This window comes from Epargyreus clarus, unplaced genomic scaffold (assembly GCF_041222505.1).
Source record: "Epargyreus clarus isolate Ecla_fem2 unplaced genomic scaffold, WU_Ecla_fem_2.2 ptg000025l, whole genome shotgun sequence".
Classification (NCBI taxonomy): domain Eukaryota; kingdom Metazoa; phylum Arthropoda; class Insecta; order Lepidoptera; family Hesperiidae; genus Epargyreus; species Epargyreus clarus.
In genome coordinates, this window is record NW_027332232.1 from 201,808 (window position 1) to 221,622 (window position 19,815).

At 37.8% G+C, this 19,815-nt stretch overlaps 1 protein-coding gene across 4 annotated transcripts in view; it reads left to right on the forward strand.

Moving 5' to 3' along the window:
- The first annotated feature begins 448 nt into the window (after positions 1-448).
- LOC140752792 (RNA-binding protein Musashi homolog Rbp6) overlaps positions 449-19,815 on the forward strand; it is a 131,816-nt gene continuing 112,449 nt past the window's right edge. For all 4 annotated transcript variants that reach the window (XM_073087139.1, XM_073087141.1, XM_073087140.1 and 1 more), the window contains exon 1: positions 449-595. In XM_073087139.1, the coding sequence (XP_072943240.1) occupies positions 528-595 (68 nt within the window). In that variant the 5' untranslated portion in view covers positions 449-527. The remainder of the gene's footprint in view (positions 596-19,815) is intronic.

Genomic DNA, 19,815 nt, shown 5'->3' on the forward strand with positions numbered 1-19,815 from the left:
GAGGTGTCATGTCCGCCTGGTACTGAACAGCGGACATCGGAATCTGGTTCAGATTGCGTTATTCAATAACTGAGTTTGACCTTCGTAACCTTACCCTCTACTAGTTACGAATGCGACTGAATTTTACATGATATGGCCTTCGAACTAACAGTGTCGTAGTAGTCTAGATCATGCGTGCTCTAACTACTGGAGATGTGCGAACCGGCTCTCCCGTCCGAGTATTAATACGAATCGACTCCATAATAAATGAATACGCACGACACCGCCGGAGACGCAGCGAACGCCGCGAAGCCCTACAATATAAAAGAGGGGCTGAACTGTAGAATACGCGGCGACATGGTACTGCGGTCTTGACGCGCCATCTCGCTCTAACGACGGGTGTGCGACAGAGAGGTGTGCGGCGGCTCGGCAGCGGCGAGTGGCGCGGTGACGTCACGGCGCGGGGAGCAGCAGCCGGCAGTGTACGGCCGGCCGTCTCGACACGCGGACGAGTGCACGATGCACGCGCGGTGAACAAAACAATCGCGATGCTGTTCGAGAGTCCCAATGCGAAACTGTTCCCGGCCTTCAACATCCCGCCGCCCGTCCGGCTCAGGTGAGCGAGCCTTCCGCCCTTACACGCGGCGGTGTCCAGTGCCAGTGACTCGAGTAGTTTTTCTGAAGCCGTAAAAAGCCAATAAAGTGTTACCGCGGCGGTTCAAAGCGGCGACATTGTGAATCGCTCCGCTTGGCACGTCGAAACGTCGATACAACATCACAACTCCATTTTTTTTCTGCGTACCGAGTGATTCTGTGTGAAAACGGCCTCCGATCGTGTCGTTGTCCTGCGGTGTTGCGGTTAGCCCGAGCGAGGCATCTCGCAGTCCATTGTTTTCTATTACAGCCGATTTGCGAACGCCGGTCGTTTGAGCGACAGCTCGACTCGATCTCGAGCTATTCTGTTTAACGAACGAAACAAAACACGGGCATTCATTGCGCATTCAGTCATATTTCAAGTATTCGACTCGATAACACGCAGAATCGTAGCGCTAGTGAAGTGTCGTATCGATACGGGCTCGGGGAGCGTGTCCGAGACAAAGGTACCGGCTCGTTGTAAACAGAGCTATGCACGTTTCCGTTTGGCTTCGACGTGTGCTTTTGTTTTTATTCGATACACCATTCGATCTGTCGCCACCGCCCTCAAGTGGGCGCGATCTAAACTACCGGGCGAGCAACAGGGATGCGAGTAGATACTACATATACATAAGCTGCTTTACCGTTTTTGCATTTAGCATGGTCAATAACGCGTAGGTTCCAGCGACGAGCTCCTCTAACATATTTATGAGCATCCAATGGTTTACACGCACTTCCTATTTCATTATCCTTGTCCTAGGTTGTGGCGAATGTCAATGTAATATCGCTGAAATGTGCGCAGAATTTACGTCGGTCTATTCAGAAAGGTCACCGTTGATGTTTCGCTAACTGAGGAAAAATGTTTTGTAATGTATTTCAGTCAGCGATTGAGTTGATTGCATCGGTAACAGAAATAAATTCGGCCCCGGTCGCACTACGCCAATGAAATGAATTAACCTTAAATGAACTACGTCACGGCGATCCTTGTCAGACATTGGCAATATTAGGAAAGCTGCCAGCGCGAATAAATTTAGTTTAATGCACTACGATAAGACGCGTATTGAATAATCAGCTCAGATCCTGTTTGATGCGATCTGGCTAGCTGTAAATCAAAATTACCTTATGATATAGCAAAATTATTATTGAGAAATTACTGCATGAAGAAGAATATATGTTGTGGTACTATTCACATACCTTAAAACAACATTACGACAAAATGTGTAGTTAAATAAAGGGAAGAATAAGAATTCTAAATACAAAAGACTGAAGCATTCTTATTTGTACAATCTTGGTAACATTCCCTTAAGGAGCAGATAATTAGAAGAGCATACAGAGAAATCACAAGCTCTCCGGCTGCAGGCAAAAGAGCTTATAATACTAATTATAGTTCTCGTAAGATTCTTAAGATGTTACGAAAGGGATCTATTCCGATGCAATTCAAGATGACTGATTACATTATACTTATTATATAAGACTCTCTTATTTCATTACATGTGATAAAATGATATGACAATATATTAAGGTCTACTTAGTTTAGTGTTATGGTCATCAGAAAAATATGGTTTTGTATATCGACATTTTACTACTGATCTAAAAATACTAAGGATTTATTTTTATATCATTTTAGAATCTTAAAATATTAACTCTTGATTCTTCATTATAAATAATCTTGTAGTTAAAGCGTTAGAAACATAGTTGCTGCGTTTTACATTCATATCATATCGCATTCTCCAAAATCACTGATGTTTTATATATAACTATGTATTATATCAAACTGGCGATACTTTGGCGAGCCTTCTAGTATTGTACACGTCCGAAAACGACAGTAACCAGAAGCAGATGATTCGTCTTTGCTAGGACTTAAGCCATGTCTGAATTTCGTCAAATAGAGTAATGAATACTATTGATCATCATATAATTATTTACACAGAAACTCAAGAATATGTTCAACACTATTTACCAAATCACTTGATGATTCCGTACTTAGTTCTTGATTTGATGTACAAAGTTTTTGATTTGATGATACAACTAGGGAATAGAATAATGAATACCTACTCATCATCATATAATTTTACAGAGAAACTTTAAAAATATTTTCAAAACAAACGATTTCCAAAATTCTTCATGATTCCGTTAGTTCTTGATTTGGTGATGAAAATAAAGAATAGACGTATGAATCCTATTGATCGTCATATGATTAATTACAGAGAAACTTATGAATATGTTAAAATTAACGAATGATTTACCAAATCAATGGTTCCGTTCTTAATGAGAACTAGAAGATGAGAACTAGAAAACTAAAACAAATATTACGTGACAAGTGATATTTGTGTATAAAAACCAAGTGTACGTGACGTGAGGAACTAAACGACATAAACGGTAATGATATGAGTGTTACAGCGAACCATAAAGCCATTACTGTCGTGTGTCATTTGAAAAGACAGTAGGGTCAATGCCATGATGCTTTACGCTGGTCAAGTGCAGAACATTTAAATACGCAAAAAATAATTTGAACTTACGCGTTTTTTAGTTTAGAAGTATGCAGTCAAATTTTTGCAAATCCCTTATGCTAAATAGATAAAATCGTATAAAATCAAGTGCATATAAAAAACGTACACCATTGATAAGGTAACGCGAACCTTTATAATTTAACTGAAGAACTAAATCGAACGAAGGTAGGGCTAAACGAGTATTGACCAACTTACCGTCTTGTAAAAATCAAATTTGCGCATTGCAAATGTGTAATAGCAGCGCTGTTGCGATCTGGTTTCAAGGATGTGGTGAGGAATACATACTTATCGGAGTCCTCAGAGGTCGACTTCAGCTTGGACACTAATCTTATTTGGGATGGTAGAAGCCACTTACCATCAGGCAGACTGCAAGCTCGTTTGCTACTTCTATATTAAGAAAAAATACGCCATCTAGCTATGGTGGATGTATTCGAATAAAAATAAATGAAAAATACCACTAGGTTTTTTTTCCTTAAGATTTGGTAAATTTTGCAGTAATAAGTTGTTGACGTTTATAAAATAGGTTTTATGATCAATAAGATGACATTCATTTGAAGTTTTTATCTGTGTCTAAGTAAGTGATAATTTATGGCAGTTCTTTGTGGTTTCAATGCGGCTTTGCTATTTCCGCTTCATATAAGTTTAATGCTATTGTGTTCGGTTCCACTGTGTAAATATTGTTCATGTGGTGTTTTAGATTGGTAGTTAGTAGTTTAAATCAATTAAAACTACAGACTTGAAAAGGCTATAAATAAACTAAAGAAGTGTGCCCTGAAACACTGTACTTAATTATTCAATTCGTATTCGTAGCAGATTGAATTAGTTTCATCTATCCGTTTAATGGATGAAACCTACTTTATGTCAAAGATAACATGTTAAAAATATCGCAAGTGGATTCGCTTAAACATTCTGACCCGGTTATTATTATTTAAAAATTGAAAATTGTCCTGTACCAAACAAAACATGTAGAAACCTGTCAAAAACATTAGAACTTGATGATTTTTAAGCAGTTATAAATAAATAAAATAAAAAAATCTAAGTCAATATAATAGACATTCATTTGACTATACATGACATAAAATAGCGCGATAAAACTTTGGGAATCTCTGAACTAAACGAATGCTATAAAATGTCGAGACGTATTTTAAAAATTCCACAATTATTATTATTTTTACAAGAGGTTTTTATGTTATATTTATAAAATCTTCATTATTTAAACCGTAGACTTAGCTTTGTCGCTACGCTATTAAATATCTATGATTTAAAGTGTCAAATAGTCGGCCATTTTGAAGGTCAAAACAATTTAATACGTTTCAATTTTGAATTCGAATTCGAATTAGAGTGTGAAATTGTAAAAAGTTAATTGGAAGAAGTAGCCATTAATTACTGGGTCTTCTGCCACTTTAAAATGAAATGTTTTAATGAAAATGTTGAGTTTGTTCTCAATTAAAATCTAGTTAGCACCTTATTTTAGCATTGACACTTATTCTGTCTTTTTAACAATGATTTTGGTGGTAGAAGCCTTTGTGGTTCGACTCCGGCGGCACCACCGGCACACCTATTTCTGTTATAACAGCAGTTTTAAGCGCTGCTGTGTTCTGGTTTGAAGTGTGGTAAGGGAAACCTACTTTTCCGAGGCGTTCCAGCTTAGTCGTCAGGGGTCGCGGCGCATCTGTAGTCGATCTCAGCAATGAATATCTAATTCTATCAGGGGTTGATTACCTATGTCCATGTGCGGCAGTAGTCACTTACTAGGCGGATTTAAGGCTCATCTGCTACTCCTATATTATATAAAATAGGATCCGTTTATACCATATGGGTACGGAACCCTATAACAACTTCATAACCGGTTTTATCCGCTCTTATCCGACTTCCGGATATATCTTACGACTTCCGACTTAAAAGATATTTGATCAAATAAGAGCCCATTTAACACAACCCTGATGACCCTACGGGAGACCTTACAAGGCGTGGTTTGGTAACACAAGCCTGCACGTGTCTGGAAATAGGATCCTCATTGACACTGACAGATCCTCTGTTGGATGTGGTTTGTCAAGAACACTAGTGACGTCATCCACGTAATAGGTACATCGGAATTACCTCCACGGATTTATCTAATGCAATTGAAATTTGGCAATTTGTAGACAGAAATCGAAATTTGAGCTGCTATCACAGTAAATAGTAAATAATTCGTTAAATACGAGTTGAACTCGCACATAGAGGGTTCCATACCACCAAATATTCATGATTTTACTTATTTTCATAATATAACCATATTAAAATATGTTTTATTGTTCTTATTTGTATTTATTACAATAGCGGTTATATGTAGTAGTAATCGGATTGTAAAAAAATAAACTGTCTTCCTAGTATGGTTTAACAGTTAGATCGAAAAATGCCGAAAAATAACGGTTTGTTGTATGGAGTACCTGGTACCCCCTTTAATATTCAATTTTATTTTATTTTTACTATTTCTTGTTATAGCGGCCACCGTTATGCATATTCTGTAATTCTAGCGTCTATCTATTACGGTAGATAGAGCCCTGTGACAGACAGACAGACGGACAGACAGCGAAGTCTTAGTAATAGGGTTCCGTTTTTACCCTTTGGGCACGGAACTAAAAAAAAGAAATTTTGGTAGTACGGAATCCTCCGTGTGCCATTTCGACTCACATTGGACCAATTATTTCAGTGTGTTATTTACCACGGTCACAAAAAAATCTAGACCGGCTCGCACTTGACCGATTTCAATTTGACAAAATAATTCGAATATTTCTTTATACAAAGCTATCCGCAGTTATTGTAGTTTCATTTAATATTTAATGCTTTTCAAAGTTGTAACGGGCGGATGGATTGCAATGGTCTTAAGACTTTGAGCGCCGCTGTCACAAGATGTTACTTTAAGAACCACTGGCTGGGTTTCAAAAGACGTAATACTATTATTTTCATTCAGTTTCAAGTTATTTTAGATTTATGTTGTTGAAATTTATGTAATACTAGCTGACCCGGCAAACGTTGTGTTGCCATATAAATAAAAAAATGTTAAGGGTGAACAACCCTTATCACTTAGGGTATGAAAAATAGATAGTAGCCGATTCTCAGACCTACTGAATATGCATATAAAATTTAGTGAAAATCGGTAAAGCCGTTTCGGAGGAGTACGGTAACTAACATTGTGACACGAGAATTTTATATATGTATAAGATTTCTATTGTACGAGTATAATTTGTACAGTATACATTTCAGATTTTATTTTCGTTCAAGAATTACCGATACCAATAAAACACTACATTCTCCGAGCGCTAATAAAACTGGTTTACGACAGGATATGCCAATCATTTATTACTTTAGTAGATAAATATATTAATTAATAACGCTCCATTATGATTTAATAACTATAAAAGTAATTCATTATCTATATCTATATATAATAATGTAAGCTTCGCTTGTCTGTACAACACATATATTTGCAACACATACGAGTATATTTACAGATGTCTGTGGGCGGCAGTAGCCACTTACGGCCGGTCTCAATAATCTACTAACAGTTAAACTCGGTTAGCTACCAGAGTTTTACTGTGACATTCAAACTATCTGTTACTGTCGTCTCAATAAAAAATTTCCACGACGCCAACTAAAGTTAACGTCAGATAGATTCATTATCTTCGGTAAGCAAATGTGTCCCTCTGAAGCGTTCCGTTTTTGCATTTCAACAAAACTGATTTATGTTTAATATCGTCGAGTAAATTATTAATTTCACTTTAGTGGTGTTAGCTTATGTAATATTATGCCTTTTTTAAAACTTCATTCATAATGTCACAGTATGTGAAGACCACCCTTAGGTGAAATTGGGTGAGATTTGGTACAACCCTTCCACCCCAAATGCATAAATGCATTACTGAATACCGTATTACCTTGTTTTAACCATAGATTAGTAAAGATTTCTCGCTCCTAACAAGAAAATGTAATCTGTTGACAATTGTCACTGTCATCTTTTTTTTTTTTATATTATATAAGAGTAGCAGACGAGCATGCAGTCCACCTGATGGTAAGCTACTGCCGCCCATGGACATCTGTAATCAACACCAGATAGGATTAGATATTCCTACCTGAGGTCGGCCACAGGTGCGCCGCTACCCCTGAGGACTAAGCTGGAACGCCTCGAAAAAGTCTGTCTCCCTTACCACACCCTTCAAACCGGAACACAGCAGCGCCTAACACTGCTGTTATTAGGTAGAAATAGGTGTGGCGGTGGTGCCGCCGGAGTCGAACCACAAAGGGTTCTACCACCTTCAAAAACTACTTTCGTGTTTGAAAAGACTATATAAGTTAAGACATTAAATGACTTAAACAGCAGAACTATATCAGCTGTTTAAGTCATTTAATGGCTTCCTTCAATTACAAGGCGGTGAGATATCTATACTTATCTATGGTTTTAACAGCGAAAAAATATTTAAGGATAGTAAACTAATTTTATTTTCAACGTAATATTTAATTAAACGAAATTGTCCGTTCATAAAGGTCACAAGGAACCCTAATCCTCTTATTATTATTAAAAAACCAACCAACTTACTTTAATCTTCCATCCTAATATGTAAATATTGGATTTAAGATACTTAGCAAGTTAAGAACATTTTTATAAGAAAATATTAGCGGTAACCCGCGGTTTTGCTCGGTTTATACCTCGGCAATGGTACTTTTTTCGGGATAAAAGCTACCCTATGTCCTTTTCTGAACCCCTGACAACGTGTGTACATTTCATGAAAATCGGTTATGTAGTTAAGGCGTGACAAACAAACACATTCGCATTTATAATATTAGTTATTCAGGCAGGAAGTGATAGCCTAATGGTTAAGAAACTCTGCCTCTCGATCGAGGGGTCTGAGGTTCAAATCCCAGGCACGCACCTCTGATTTTCAAAGTTATGTGCGTATTAGAAATTAATTAATTATCACTTGCTTAAACGGTGAAGGAAAACATCTCGAGGAAACCTGTACATCTGAGAAATCTTAAAAAAATGCTTTTCAAAGGTGTGACTTGTTCGGTGTGACGGTGTTCAAATGTGAACTCTACCAATATGAACTTCTCATTCTGAGAGGAGACCCGTGCCCAGCAGTGGGACAGTAATGGATTCATGACGATGTTACTTCTAACTACTTTATTTGCAAATATATTCGACATGCAGACACGCAAACCTTACTTTCTTATTATACATTTTAATTTCATAGTTGTGCGGAGTTCCCTCATATGCTGATATTATCAATATGTCGATGAGAAAAATTGTATCGCTAGTAAAATTAGCTATTGTTATAAGCTAAGTATCGAGATCAGGAAGACCTCCCTCTTATAATGAATAGGAAGTTTGGAGAACTCTTCATATTTTATGTAAAGAAAGAAAATTGGCCAAGTGCAAGTCGAACTCGCACATAGAGGCTCCGTACCACAAAATGTTAATTAAATTTTACTTATTTTATTGTTCTTATTTGTATTTATTATGACAACAGTTATTTATTTAATTATTTGTTTATTATTTATAGTAGTGAACGGATTGTAAAAGTTTCAACTGTCTTCCTAGTTCGGTTTAATAGTTAGATGGAAAAATGCCGAAAAATACCGATTTGTTGTAGGTCTCTTTAATATTCAACTTTATTTTATTTTTAGTATTTGTTGTTATAGCGGCCACCGTTATGCATCCTCTGTAAAAGTATCTCTAGTTTCTCAGTAGTAAATCAACTTTGTAAAAAAAATCAAGTGTTTATCTATTACGGTTCCGGAGATAGAGCCCTGTGACAGACGGACAGAAAGCGGAGTCTTAGTAACACGGTTCCGTTTTTACCCTTTCGGAACCCTAAAAATTGACATTTTCATAGTAAATTAATAAATAAACGCTTTCTACACTCACAGTCCCACACTAGGATTGCCTGTATCGTGGATGTCATCGACACACACAAAGACAAATACAGAAACACCCAGACCCAGAGCAGATATCTAAATTCATCATTCAGATGTCTGACTGGTGATCGAACCCGGAACCCTTTGCTCGTCAGACCGATATGGTGACCGCTCCGCCACGCGGGTCGTGTAGATTTTTGTGACTCCAGCGGCACCACCGCCACACCTATTTCTGTTATAACAGCAGTGTATCGCTGCTGTGTTCCGGTTTGAAGTGTGGTAAGAGACATACTTCTCCGAGGCGTTCTTTGGTTCTCAAGGGTAACGACGCACAGATGCGTCCCGACCGATGCGTTATTTGATTGATTATAGATGTCCATGGGCGGCAGTAGCCACTTACCATCAGGTGGACTGCATACTCGCCTGCTACTTTTGTATTTATTTTTCTATTTACAATATAGAAGTAGCAAACCACAGTCCATCTGACGGTCAGTGGCTACTGCCACCCATTGACACCTGTAATCAACCCCAGATAAGATTAGATTCCTACCTGAGGTCGGCCAGAGACGCTATATCTGAGGATTAACTTGGAACGCCTTGGAAAAATATGTCTCCCTTACCACACTTCAAACCGGAACACAGCAGCGCTTAACACTGCTGTTATAACAGAAATAGGTGTGGCGATGCCTTCAAAGTTAAACCACAAATGGTTCCACATATAATTACTTATTATATATTTTAATCACAGTAACACTTTCGCCTAATGTCCGTCTGTCTGTATTTAAATACACATTGCTAATGATACAAACGTGATATGAATTAAAAATGTAGAGACGAGAAGAATGACAATTAGACGGACGTACTGTCATGTTTTGTATTGTTTTCATACAATATATGTATTTATTTAGTATCTGATCCGGCAAACGTTGTGCCATATAAATAAAAAATGTTAAGGGTGAACAACCCTTATCACTTAGGGGTATGAAAAATAGATTGTAGGCGATTCTCAGACCTACTGAATATGCATGTAAAATTTGGTGGAAATCGGTAAAGCCGTTTCGGAGGAGTACGGTAACTAACATTGTGACACGAGAATTTTATATATAAGATTGATATTTTCCTACTGCTGGGCATAGAGGGCGTGGGGTAAGAGCGAATTTGAAATTCTGAGATTTATTTAAAGTACCATACGTTGTTCGACTGGTTGTGGAGTGTTTAGCGCTGCTGTGTTCTAAAAAATATATAGTCATATTTACATATCTGTCTGGCCAGGGATTGAACCCGGAAAGCTTTTTTTTATAATATAGGAGTAGCAGACGAGCATGCAGTCCACCTGATGTCCACCTGCTACTCCTGAGGACTAAGCTGGAACGCCTCGGAAAAGTCTGTCTCCCTTACCACACCCTTCAAAACGGAACACAGCAGTGCCTAACACACATACCGATATAACCTCTTCTCTCTTGGACTGTCGGATATAGGCTTTCTTACTATGTTTTCCTTCATTGTTAAAACTAATATTTAACGCACACAACAAAAAATCTGATGCGTTCCTAGGATTCGAATCTGACCCTGAATAAGAGGGCGAGTTTGTAACCATTACGTTATCCATAGAGTTAACTAAAAATGACTAAAATAGCACGAAAATGGGATCTAAATAAAGCGTTGTCCGGAGCGCTACCTGTAGCGCGATCGATAAGAGGTAATGCTCTGTGTAGACCGCGGGCTTGTTAGCGATAAGCGAGGTTTATTTATTGACTAGTTTTTGCCCGCGGCTTCGTCCGCGTTTAAAAGAAAATAATATAACATACTAACATATAAAAACTGAAAATTCGTACCTTCAACTTTGCTAAAGATCATCACTTGATCAAATGCATAGTTTACGATTCAATCCTTACTAATATCGATTAAAATAATCGATATTTTGGGTCCAAAAGATCGATTCTCCGATTAATCGATCTTAGATCGCCATCCCTAGTTCCCGTGGGATTTCCGGGATAAAAACTATTCTATGTCCTTTCTCTGCTCTCAGACTATCTTTGTACAAAATTTCATTAAAATTGGCTCAGTGGTTTGGGCGTGAAGAAGAGACAACCAGGCAGACAGACAGACAGAGTTACTTTCGGATTTATAATATTAGTAAGGATAATCGTGATCAGCATGGCACAGTGGTTGATAAGTGGTATAATCACTGTTAGTCACGGGTCTCCTCTCAGAATGAGAAGGGTTACGAAATAGTCTACCGTCCTGGCCAAATGCGTATTGGTTGAAAACTTTTTTTTAAAGATTTCTCAGGTATGCTGGTTTCGTCACATTTTTCTTCGCCGTTTAAGCAATTGATAATTTCTAATAAGCACATAAATGTGAAAAATCAGAGGTGCGTGAGATTTGAACGTAGGACCCCTCGATCAAGTGGCCGAGTCTTAACCACTAGGCTATCATTCCGTTGGAGATCCCGGAGTCCTCTACGCAGCGCCGAGGACGGCCACCGGGGGGTTTTAGTGCGGTAAGAGTCCCACATAACCCTGCGTCGCTCTCACGACACTGGGTACCTTTTGAAGGTATCCTCGTCAACAAAAAAGGCTATTATTGCTATTCGATATTATAGCTACCTCGTTGGTGGTGTAACACATACTGAAAGCCACAGCCTTCGGATCTTATTGCGACGTATTTGATTAGGTTTGAAGGCGGTAGAGCGGGTTTATGGCGCTGGGTTCAGAATTTACACCCAACAAGGATCGTTTAAGGGATTTTTAGATTTAACCCTTTGGATTTTTATCTATACTTCATAGATACACTACTAATATTTATGATATACCTAATATTACAAACTAATTTAAAAAAAAAAATGTATGTGAGAGTTAAATTCAAACCATTTATTTTTATTGACTATATGGTATTTATATCTAGATGGAATCTAGGAATAGGTACATATTTCATCATCATCATCATCATCACTTCAGCCTTTATCGTTCCACTGCTGGACATAGGCCTCCCCTAGGGTGTGCCACAGCACGCGGTCCTGCGCTGCTCTCATCCAGCCACTACCACCAGCCTTCTTTAGGAATGGATGGCCGATGGGGCAGGCGAGTTCTCGAGTGGCGACCACGAATCGGCAGACGGAGTGTAGGACGCCCCCCGGCGCGCTGGACCGACGACCTAAAGATATTTCATGGAAACAAATATTTAATGCAAAAGAATTTATGCGGTACAATCCTTTATGGTTAGATATCTATTTCGGCTATACCTATTTCTGCCTAATAACAGTAGTGTTAAGCGCTGTGTTCCGGTTTAAAGGGTGTGGTAAGGGAGATATTATCCGAGGTTTTAAACTTAGTTCTTAGGGGTATCAACGCGTCTGTTTCGGATGATAGATAGAAGTATAATCTCATCTGGAGATTACAAGTTCATAGGAGGCAATCACTTACTAATAGGTAGACTACATGCTCAATTGCAACTAAATAAAGAAGCTAAGTACAAATTAGTCAAATAAAATGCATAATATTTAAATATTATTTACAAGTGTAATCTATTATAGATTACAATTCATGGGCAGCAGTAGCCACTTACCATTAGGATCGTCTCATTTGCCACAAATTGAACAAAGTACATATTATACATAACATTTAAATTTTATTTACAAGTATTATATGTTATAGTACTTCAAACAAATTACAGATGTCTATGGGTGACATTAGCCTTTTACGATTAGGGGCCGTTCAAGTATTACGTAACGCTATTTTTGAAGATTTTTGCCCCCCCTCCCCCCCTTGTAACGCACCGTAACGTTTTTCTATACGAATCTTGTATTAAAAAAGACCCCCTCCCGCCCCTGTAACGCATCGTAACGTTTTACAAGACTCTCCCCCCCCCAATTTGCGTTACGTAATACTTGAACCCCCCCTTAGGCCCGTCTCGTTCGCTAAATAGACGAATTACATATTATGAATATAAAGATTTAAACAATATACCTACTTATAACAAGTAACAGATGTCCATGGGCGGTAATCATTGCGCGAAATACATATTATAAATAAAGATTAAAATGTTATTTACAAGTATGTTATTACTAGCTGACCCAGCACACGTTGTGTTGCCATATAAATAAAAAAATGTTAAGGGTGAACAACCCTTATCACTTATGAAAAATAGATAGTAGCCGATTCTCAGACCTACTGAATATGCATATAAAATTTGATGAAAATCGGTAAAGCCGTTTCGGAGGAGTACGGTAACTAACATTGTGAGTTTGTGACACAATAATTTTATTTAAAAGACAACAAATTATAGATACCTACCTACCCATGTACAGCAGTAGCCACTTACCATTAGGACGGCCTCATTTGCTACAAAAAAGCGAACTACATATTATAAATAAAGATTAAAATGTTATTTACAAGTATGTTATAACAGAGTCGGTTGGAGTTAGTTGGTCTGAGCGTTATCGATTTGTGCACCGTCTGGCTTCCGTCCCTACGCCGCGGAATGTACAAATAGTAGATAGCGCCTGTTGAATGTAGCGTACCGTTATTAATAAACGATCTTTCGATTTAAAGGTGGTAAAGGACACTCTGGGTTTTCCACGGCGGACACCGCCACCTATTTCTGTTATAACAGCAGTGTTAAGCGTTGCTGTTTTCTGGTTTGAAGGGTGTAAGGGAGACATACTGTTCGGAGGCGTTCCAGCTTACTCCTCAAGGGTAGTGAATCTGTGGCCGATCTCAAGAAGAATGTAATCTTATCTGGGGTTGATTACATATGTCCATGGGCGTCAGTAACCACTTACCATCAGTGGACTGTTTGCTATTTCTATATTATATAAAATATATTATAGTGTGTAACATAAAATTAATATTCAAAGCGAAATTAACTTATAATTTCTTAGTTAAAATATGGTTCAAAATTAGATACATTTTTTATAATATAGATGTAGCAAGCGAGCATGCAGTCCACCTGATGGTAAATGGCTAATGCCGCCCATGGATAAATGTAACCAACCCCAGATAAGATTAGATTCCTACCTGAGGTCAGCAACAAACTCGCTGTTATCCCTGAGGACTAAGCTGGGATGTCTCGGAAAAGTATATCTCTAACCACACTTCAAACCAGAACACAGCAGCGCTACACTGCTGTTATAACAGAAAGGTGTGACGGTGGTACCGGAGTCGAACCACACCTTCGAACAACTTCGTATGGCGTCTTCTGTATATTTTTATTCTCAGTTAGCAATATATGGGAAGCAAGTATAATTCTATTTACGGAACTGAAAGGACGTAAGCTTCTGAATTCCACTCAGTAAATACATTTTTCAAAATGTTCGTTGCGTCACCTGCTTTGATGATATTTTTAAAATAAATCGTGTAAAATTACAAATATTTTTATAATACCTTTTTTGAGAAACCTTAAAGGGTCTACACTCACAGCCCTACACTAGGGTTTCCTGTGTGAGTGCCATGGACACACACAAGCGAATACACAAACACTCAGCCACAGACAAAATTCTATTTTTTTTTAATCTGTCTGACCGGTGATCGAACCTGGATCCCTCTGCGCGTGATACCAGTATAGCCAACCTCTGATAGGAATCTAATATAATTAACTTAATGAAAAATTGCGAATAGCCTAGTGGTTAAGAAACGCGACCTCTTGATCAAAGAGTCTGAGGTTCAAATCCCAGGCATGCACGTCTGGTTTTTCAAAGTTATATGCGTTTTAGAAATTGTCTATCACTTGCTTAAACTGTAAAGAAAAACATCGTGAGGAAACCTGGAAATGTTAAAAAAAAGACTTCAAATGTATGTGAAGTCTACCAATACGCACTTGGCCAGCGCGGTGGACTATGACCTAATCCTTCACATTCTGAGAGGAGACCCGTGCCCAGCAGCGGGACAGTATTGATGATGTTGATGACCGAAAAAATAATTAGAACACAGCAACGCTTTACTATTATTTTAAATCAGAAATAGGTGTGACAACGGTACCACGGTAATCAAATATCAAACAGTTATACCGTCTTAAAAATAATCAAAACGTATTTTTAACAACATCTTTCTGTAAATAAACAACTTAACAAAACAAAATGTTATTTGAAACGGCAATAAAAATTCGTAAACATATTATTTGACACTTCGTGACAAGTAAAGGTGGGTGCTGACTTAGCATTTATGTAATGTAATATAATTTAATTGTGTTTACGATTTTGGATGTGTAATTCCAAGAATTATTGTTCGATAATAAAGTCATGTATCAGCATCATCATCATCATCATCATCATCAACCCATTACTGTCCCACTGCTGGGCACGGGTCTCAGAATGAGGATTAGGCCATAGTCCACCGCGCTGGCCAAGTGAGTATTGGAAGACTTCACATACCTATGATTTTTTTTGATGTGAAAAAACAATGAAACCATGAAATATTATGAACTGACTGTAATTGTATAAATTTATGAGTCTGTAAATGATCCTGTCTTCTTAGATCCGACAGGAAAGAGATCTAAATAAAAATAACAAGTAATAATAAGACTAAAGAATTAATAAAAATAAAAATTAGACTGATCAAAAATATAGCTTATGTCACTCCCACAATTTAGACGAATCCAACGACACCTCACATGTTAAAATCCATTAAGCCGGAGGTAGTGTCACAGACATACGAAAAACATTCCTCTCGGCAGTAAAAATAAATAACATTACAATATGCATTTGTTCAGGTACTAAACTTGCTTCAAGCGTATTATATGGGTGTGATACGTAATAAATATTGCTTTCAACATTCATAGCTTCTTGTGCAACGCGTGTAACACACAAGAGCAAACACATAAACACTCACATCCAAAACAGAATAATTCTTATATTCATATTCTTATGTGCTTTTCTTGGGATAGAAACCAAGGATATTGTACGGCTTTGCGCCACCCAGGTAACCATACCGATTTGTAATGCAAAGACTTCAAGGTATTATTCTTTAACAGAAATCTAGATCATAAATTTAGATCCATTAATGATTAATTATGGTCTGTGTGAGTTGCACCAAGATTCAGGGATTACTAAATATAAAAACGTCTAAATATTGGTATTTTAAATGAAACCAACAATATCTCATATGTTATAGTTATAGAGGGTGCTAAAGAAGGAGACATACATACATACGCTCGGAAAACATTATCTAAAGTCGAGTATAAAGTTAATTCATTATTTTTTTAACTAATCTATCTCTTAATTATCAAATCTATTTATCAATTACATGTAGTTACAAGCGCGTTCGAGTTGACCTTGTAATGTTACGTTTAGCTGTAACATTACAACGTCATGTCAGTACCCACCTTTATACACGCACACACTAAACAACTTTTCACGTGGGAATAACGATATTATCATGTGGACAAAAACTAAATGGATAATTGTATCTATTAATGTCAAATACAATGAAATTACATTCATTCAGAAAGGTAGAATTAGTTCGACAGGGAAGGTACCTGTGTCACATATTTTTAAGGTTCCGTACCCAAAGGGTAAAAACGGAACCCTATTGTAGTCCGCGTAAACACTGCTAGTCCGCTCTAAATATAGAAACGAATCGCGTGGCCATAGTAAATTGTATGACTACACTTGCTCGCAACAACTTCTGAGCGGACTAGCAGTTTGGCGAGAACTATACTAAGCCTCCGCTGTCTGTCCGTCTATCACAGGGCTCTACTCTGGAACCGTAATAGATAGACACTCGTAATTTTCACAGAATATGTATATTGTACAATGGTTGCCGCTATAACAAAAAATTCTATAAAAAATCTTGAAAGTAAAAGGGGTCGCCATACAAGAAACCACGATTTTTTATGTATTTCGCTTCATTTATTGTGTCTATTACGGTTCAGGAGATAGAGCCCTGTGTCAGACTGACAGCAGATTCTTAATAGGGTTCCGTCTTTACCCTTTGGGTACGGAAGCATAAAACTAAATACAAATGTTATTTAAGTATGGGGCATCCCTTGCTTCTTTACGGAAGGTAGAATAGAACCATGAACACTGTGTTATTTATTTTATTTATTTATTTACTCTTTATTGACCATGTTAAAAACGAATGGTACAAACATTCTATAGCAGTGGTTCCCAAAGTTGTCTGGGCATATCATAATCAACCCATTACTGTCCCACTGCTGGGCACGGGTCTCCTCTCAGAATGAGAAGGATTAGGCCATAGTCTACCGCGCGGCCTTGTGCGTATTGGTAGACTTCACATACCTTTGAGATTTTTATCTCTCAGGTATGCAGGTTTCCTCACGATGTTTTCCTTCACCGTTTAAGCAAGTGATAATTAATTTCTAATACGCACATAAATTTGAAAATCAGAGGTGCGTGCCTGGGATTTGAACCTCGGACCCCGCGATCGAGAGGCCGAGTTTCTTAACCACTAGGCTATCACTGCTTCTTGTCTGGGCAATGACCACTAATACAAGTTTCCAATCTCGAGACCCATCTCTAGGGAATTTAACCGTTACCAATATGATTAAACTTTTCAAATAACAAACAAAAACAAATTTTAAGTACAATTTGTTATTACTTAAATAAATAATTAAATCGAAAAGGTTATGTCAATAGAAAGAATGAAATTGTTGTTCGCCTTTACAGTTTGAACTTGAGGTATTTTTAATCGCAGTGAGTTTGATATGTCGGGTGGTGTGTCGTTCAGGCAGGCGTTATGAAGGTGGTAGAACCCTTTGTGGTTCGACTCCGGCACCACCGCCACACCTATTTCTACCTAATAACAGCAGTGGTAGGCGCCGCTGTTTTCCGTTTTGAAGGGGGTGGTAAGGAAAACATACGTTTCTGAGGCGTTCCAGCTTAGTCCTTAGGGGTAGCGGTGCAACTGTGGCCGACCTCCGGTATGAATATCTGATCCTATCTGGGGTTCATTACAGATCTCCATGGACGGCAGTAGCTTACCATCAGGTGGACTACATGCTCGTCTGCTACTCCTATATTATAAATAAAAGCGTGTTAAAAAGGCACAGTACAGGCAGGACCCTCTTAATATACGCTCGACCCCCCACTGCGTCGCGACCCATGGTTTGGGAAACCCTGGTCTATAGTGTCCCGGTTTCAATTCTTGGCGAATTAAATTTAAGGATTTTTTAATCAGTAATAATAAATTTATTTTTTTGTACCTATAAACGAAGACTTTACTTTTAGAATGATAATTACTACATTATACTAAAGAAAAACATGTTGTTATTACGTAAACTTGCGCATGGCGAGAATTTTTCAATTTGGGTAAGTTTTGTAAGCTATATATCAGCTGGTTCCGTCTCCAACATTGTGAAAAATCGTAAATTGCGTCCTCACGAGCATTGCAACAGGGCTGGCAAAACAGAATATTTCGTTTTAAGGCATTTCACTATATCTACGGCTTTGTAACAACCCTTGTTAAGGTTTGTGTGTAAGGGATGACTCCCTTATCCGAGGCGTTCCAGCTTAGTCCTCAGGGGCAACGGCGCATCTGTGGCCGACAGGTAGAAATATCTAATCCTATCTGTGGTTGATTACAGATGTCCATGGACGGCAGTAGCTTACCAGGTGGACTGCATGCTCGTCTGCTTCTCCTATATTATAAAAAAAAAAACAAAGTATTTCATGTAACAATATAATTAGAAGAAATAATACAAGAAAATGATTAATCACAAAAATTAATGATCAATTAATTTTAATTACAGAATTGTTGTGATAATAATTGCGATAATTTAACACTGGGTTTATTAAAGAATTAATTATACAAGTCTACCATTACCTTCCCAGTGCCTTTTTGTGTTTTAAAAAAGTATGTGTTTTTTCTAAGCAATTTTATTCTTAATGAGAAATAACGATTTTATAAGCAATCTTATGCTTGTATTTACTCGTATAACGTATTTTTAACGGTATTAAACTTCTCCCTGGTTTAGTTCCGGTGGCACCACCGTCACATTAACTTCTGCATTGTTATAGTAGTATACCGCTGCTGTGTTCTAATTTGAAGCGAAAAAAAAGGTAGGCGTTATGAAGGTGGTAGAACCCTATGTGGTTCGACTCCGGCGGCACCGCCACACCTATTTCTGCCTCATAACAGCAGTGTTAGGCGCTGCTGTGTTCCGTTTTGCAGGGTGTGGTAAGGGAGACAGACTTTTCCGAGGCGTGCCAACTTAGTCCGCAGGCATTCCAACTTAGTTCTTAGGAGTAACGACACATCTATGGTAGACCTCAGATGGAACTCTAATCCTATCTGGGATTGATTATAGATTCCCATGAGCGGCAATTACCAACTATCACGTAAAATGAGTATTCTTTTCCTTCTTTTCTGACATTTTATTTAAAAATTAAAGCAATAAGCTCAATAATCAATTGAAAAAAGCAATAAACTTTTATTAAACTTACGTCGAAACCGCCTTCAACGGTATATATTTTCATTTTCGTGAACAACAGCATTTAATTTCGTTTGTGGACCAACCGAGCGGAACAGATTACGGAATATATTATGTGTGTGATAAATGGTTACTCCACTACACTTTCTTTCATTTTCATTAATATAATTTTAATTCGAAGATTTTTGTTTCAGTTTTTATTAGATGGTGGTATTTTTAGGATTCCGTACCTAGCAGGTAAAAAGGGAATTCTATTACGAAGCCGTCGCTGTCTGTCTGTTTGTCACAGGGCTCTATCTCTGGAACCGTAATAGATAGGGAATTGAAATTTGTTTAATTGCTATGAGCATATTATTATTGAGTATTGCTATATGTTATATATAGATTATAGTCTATATATAGCGTATAACCTATA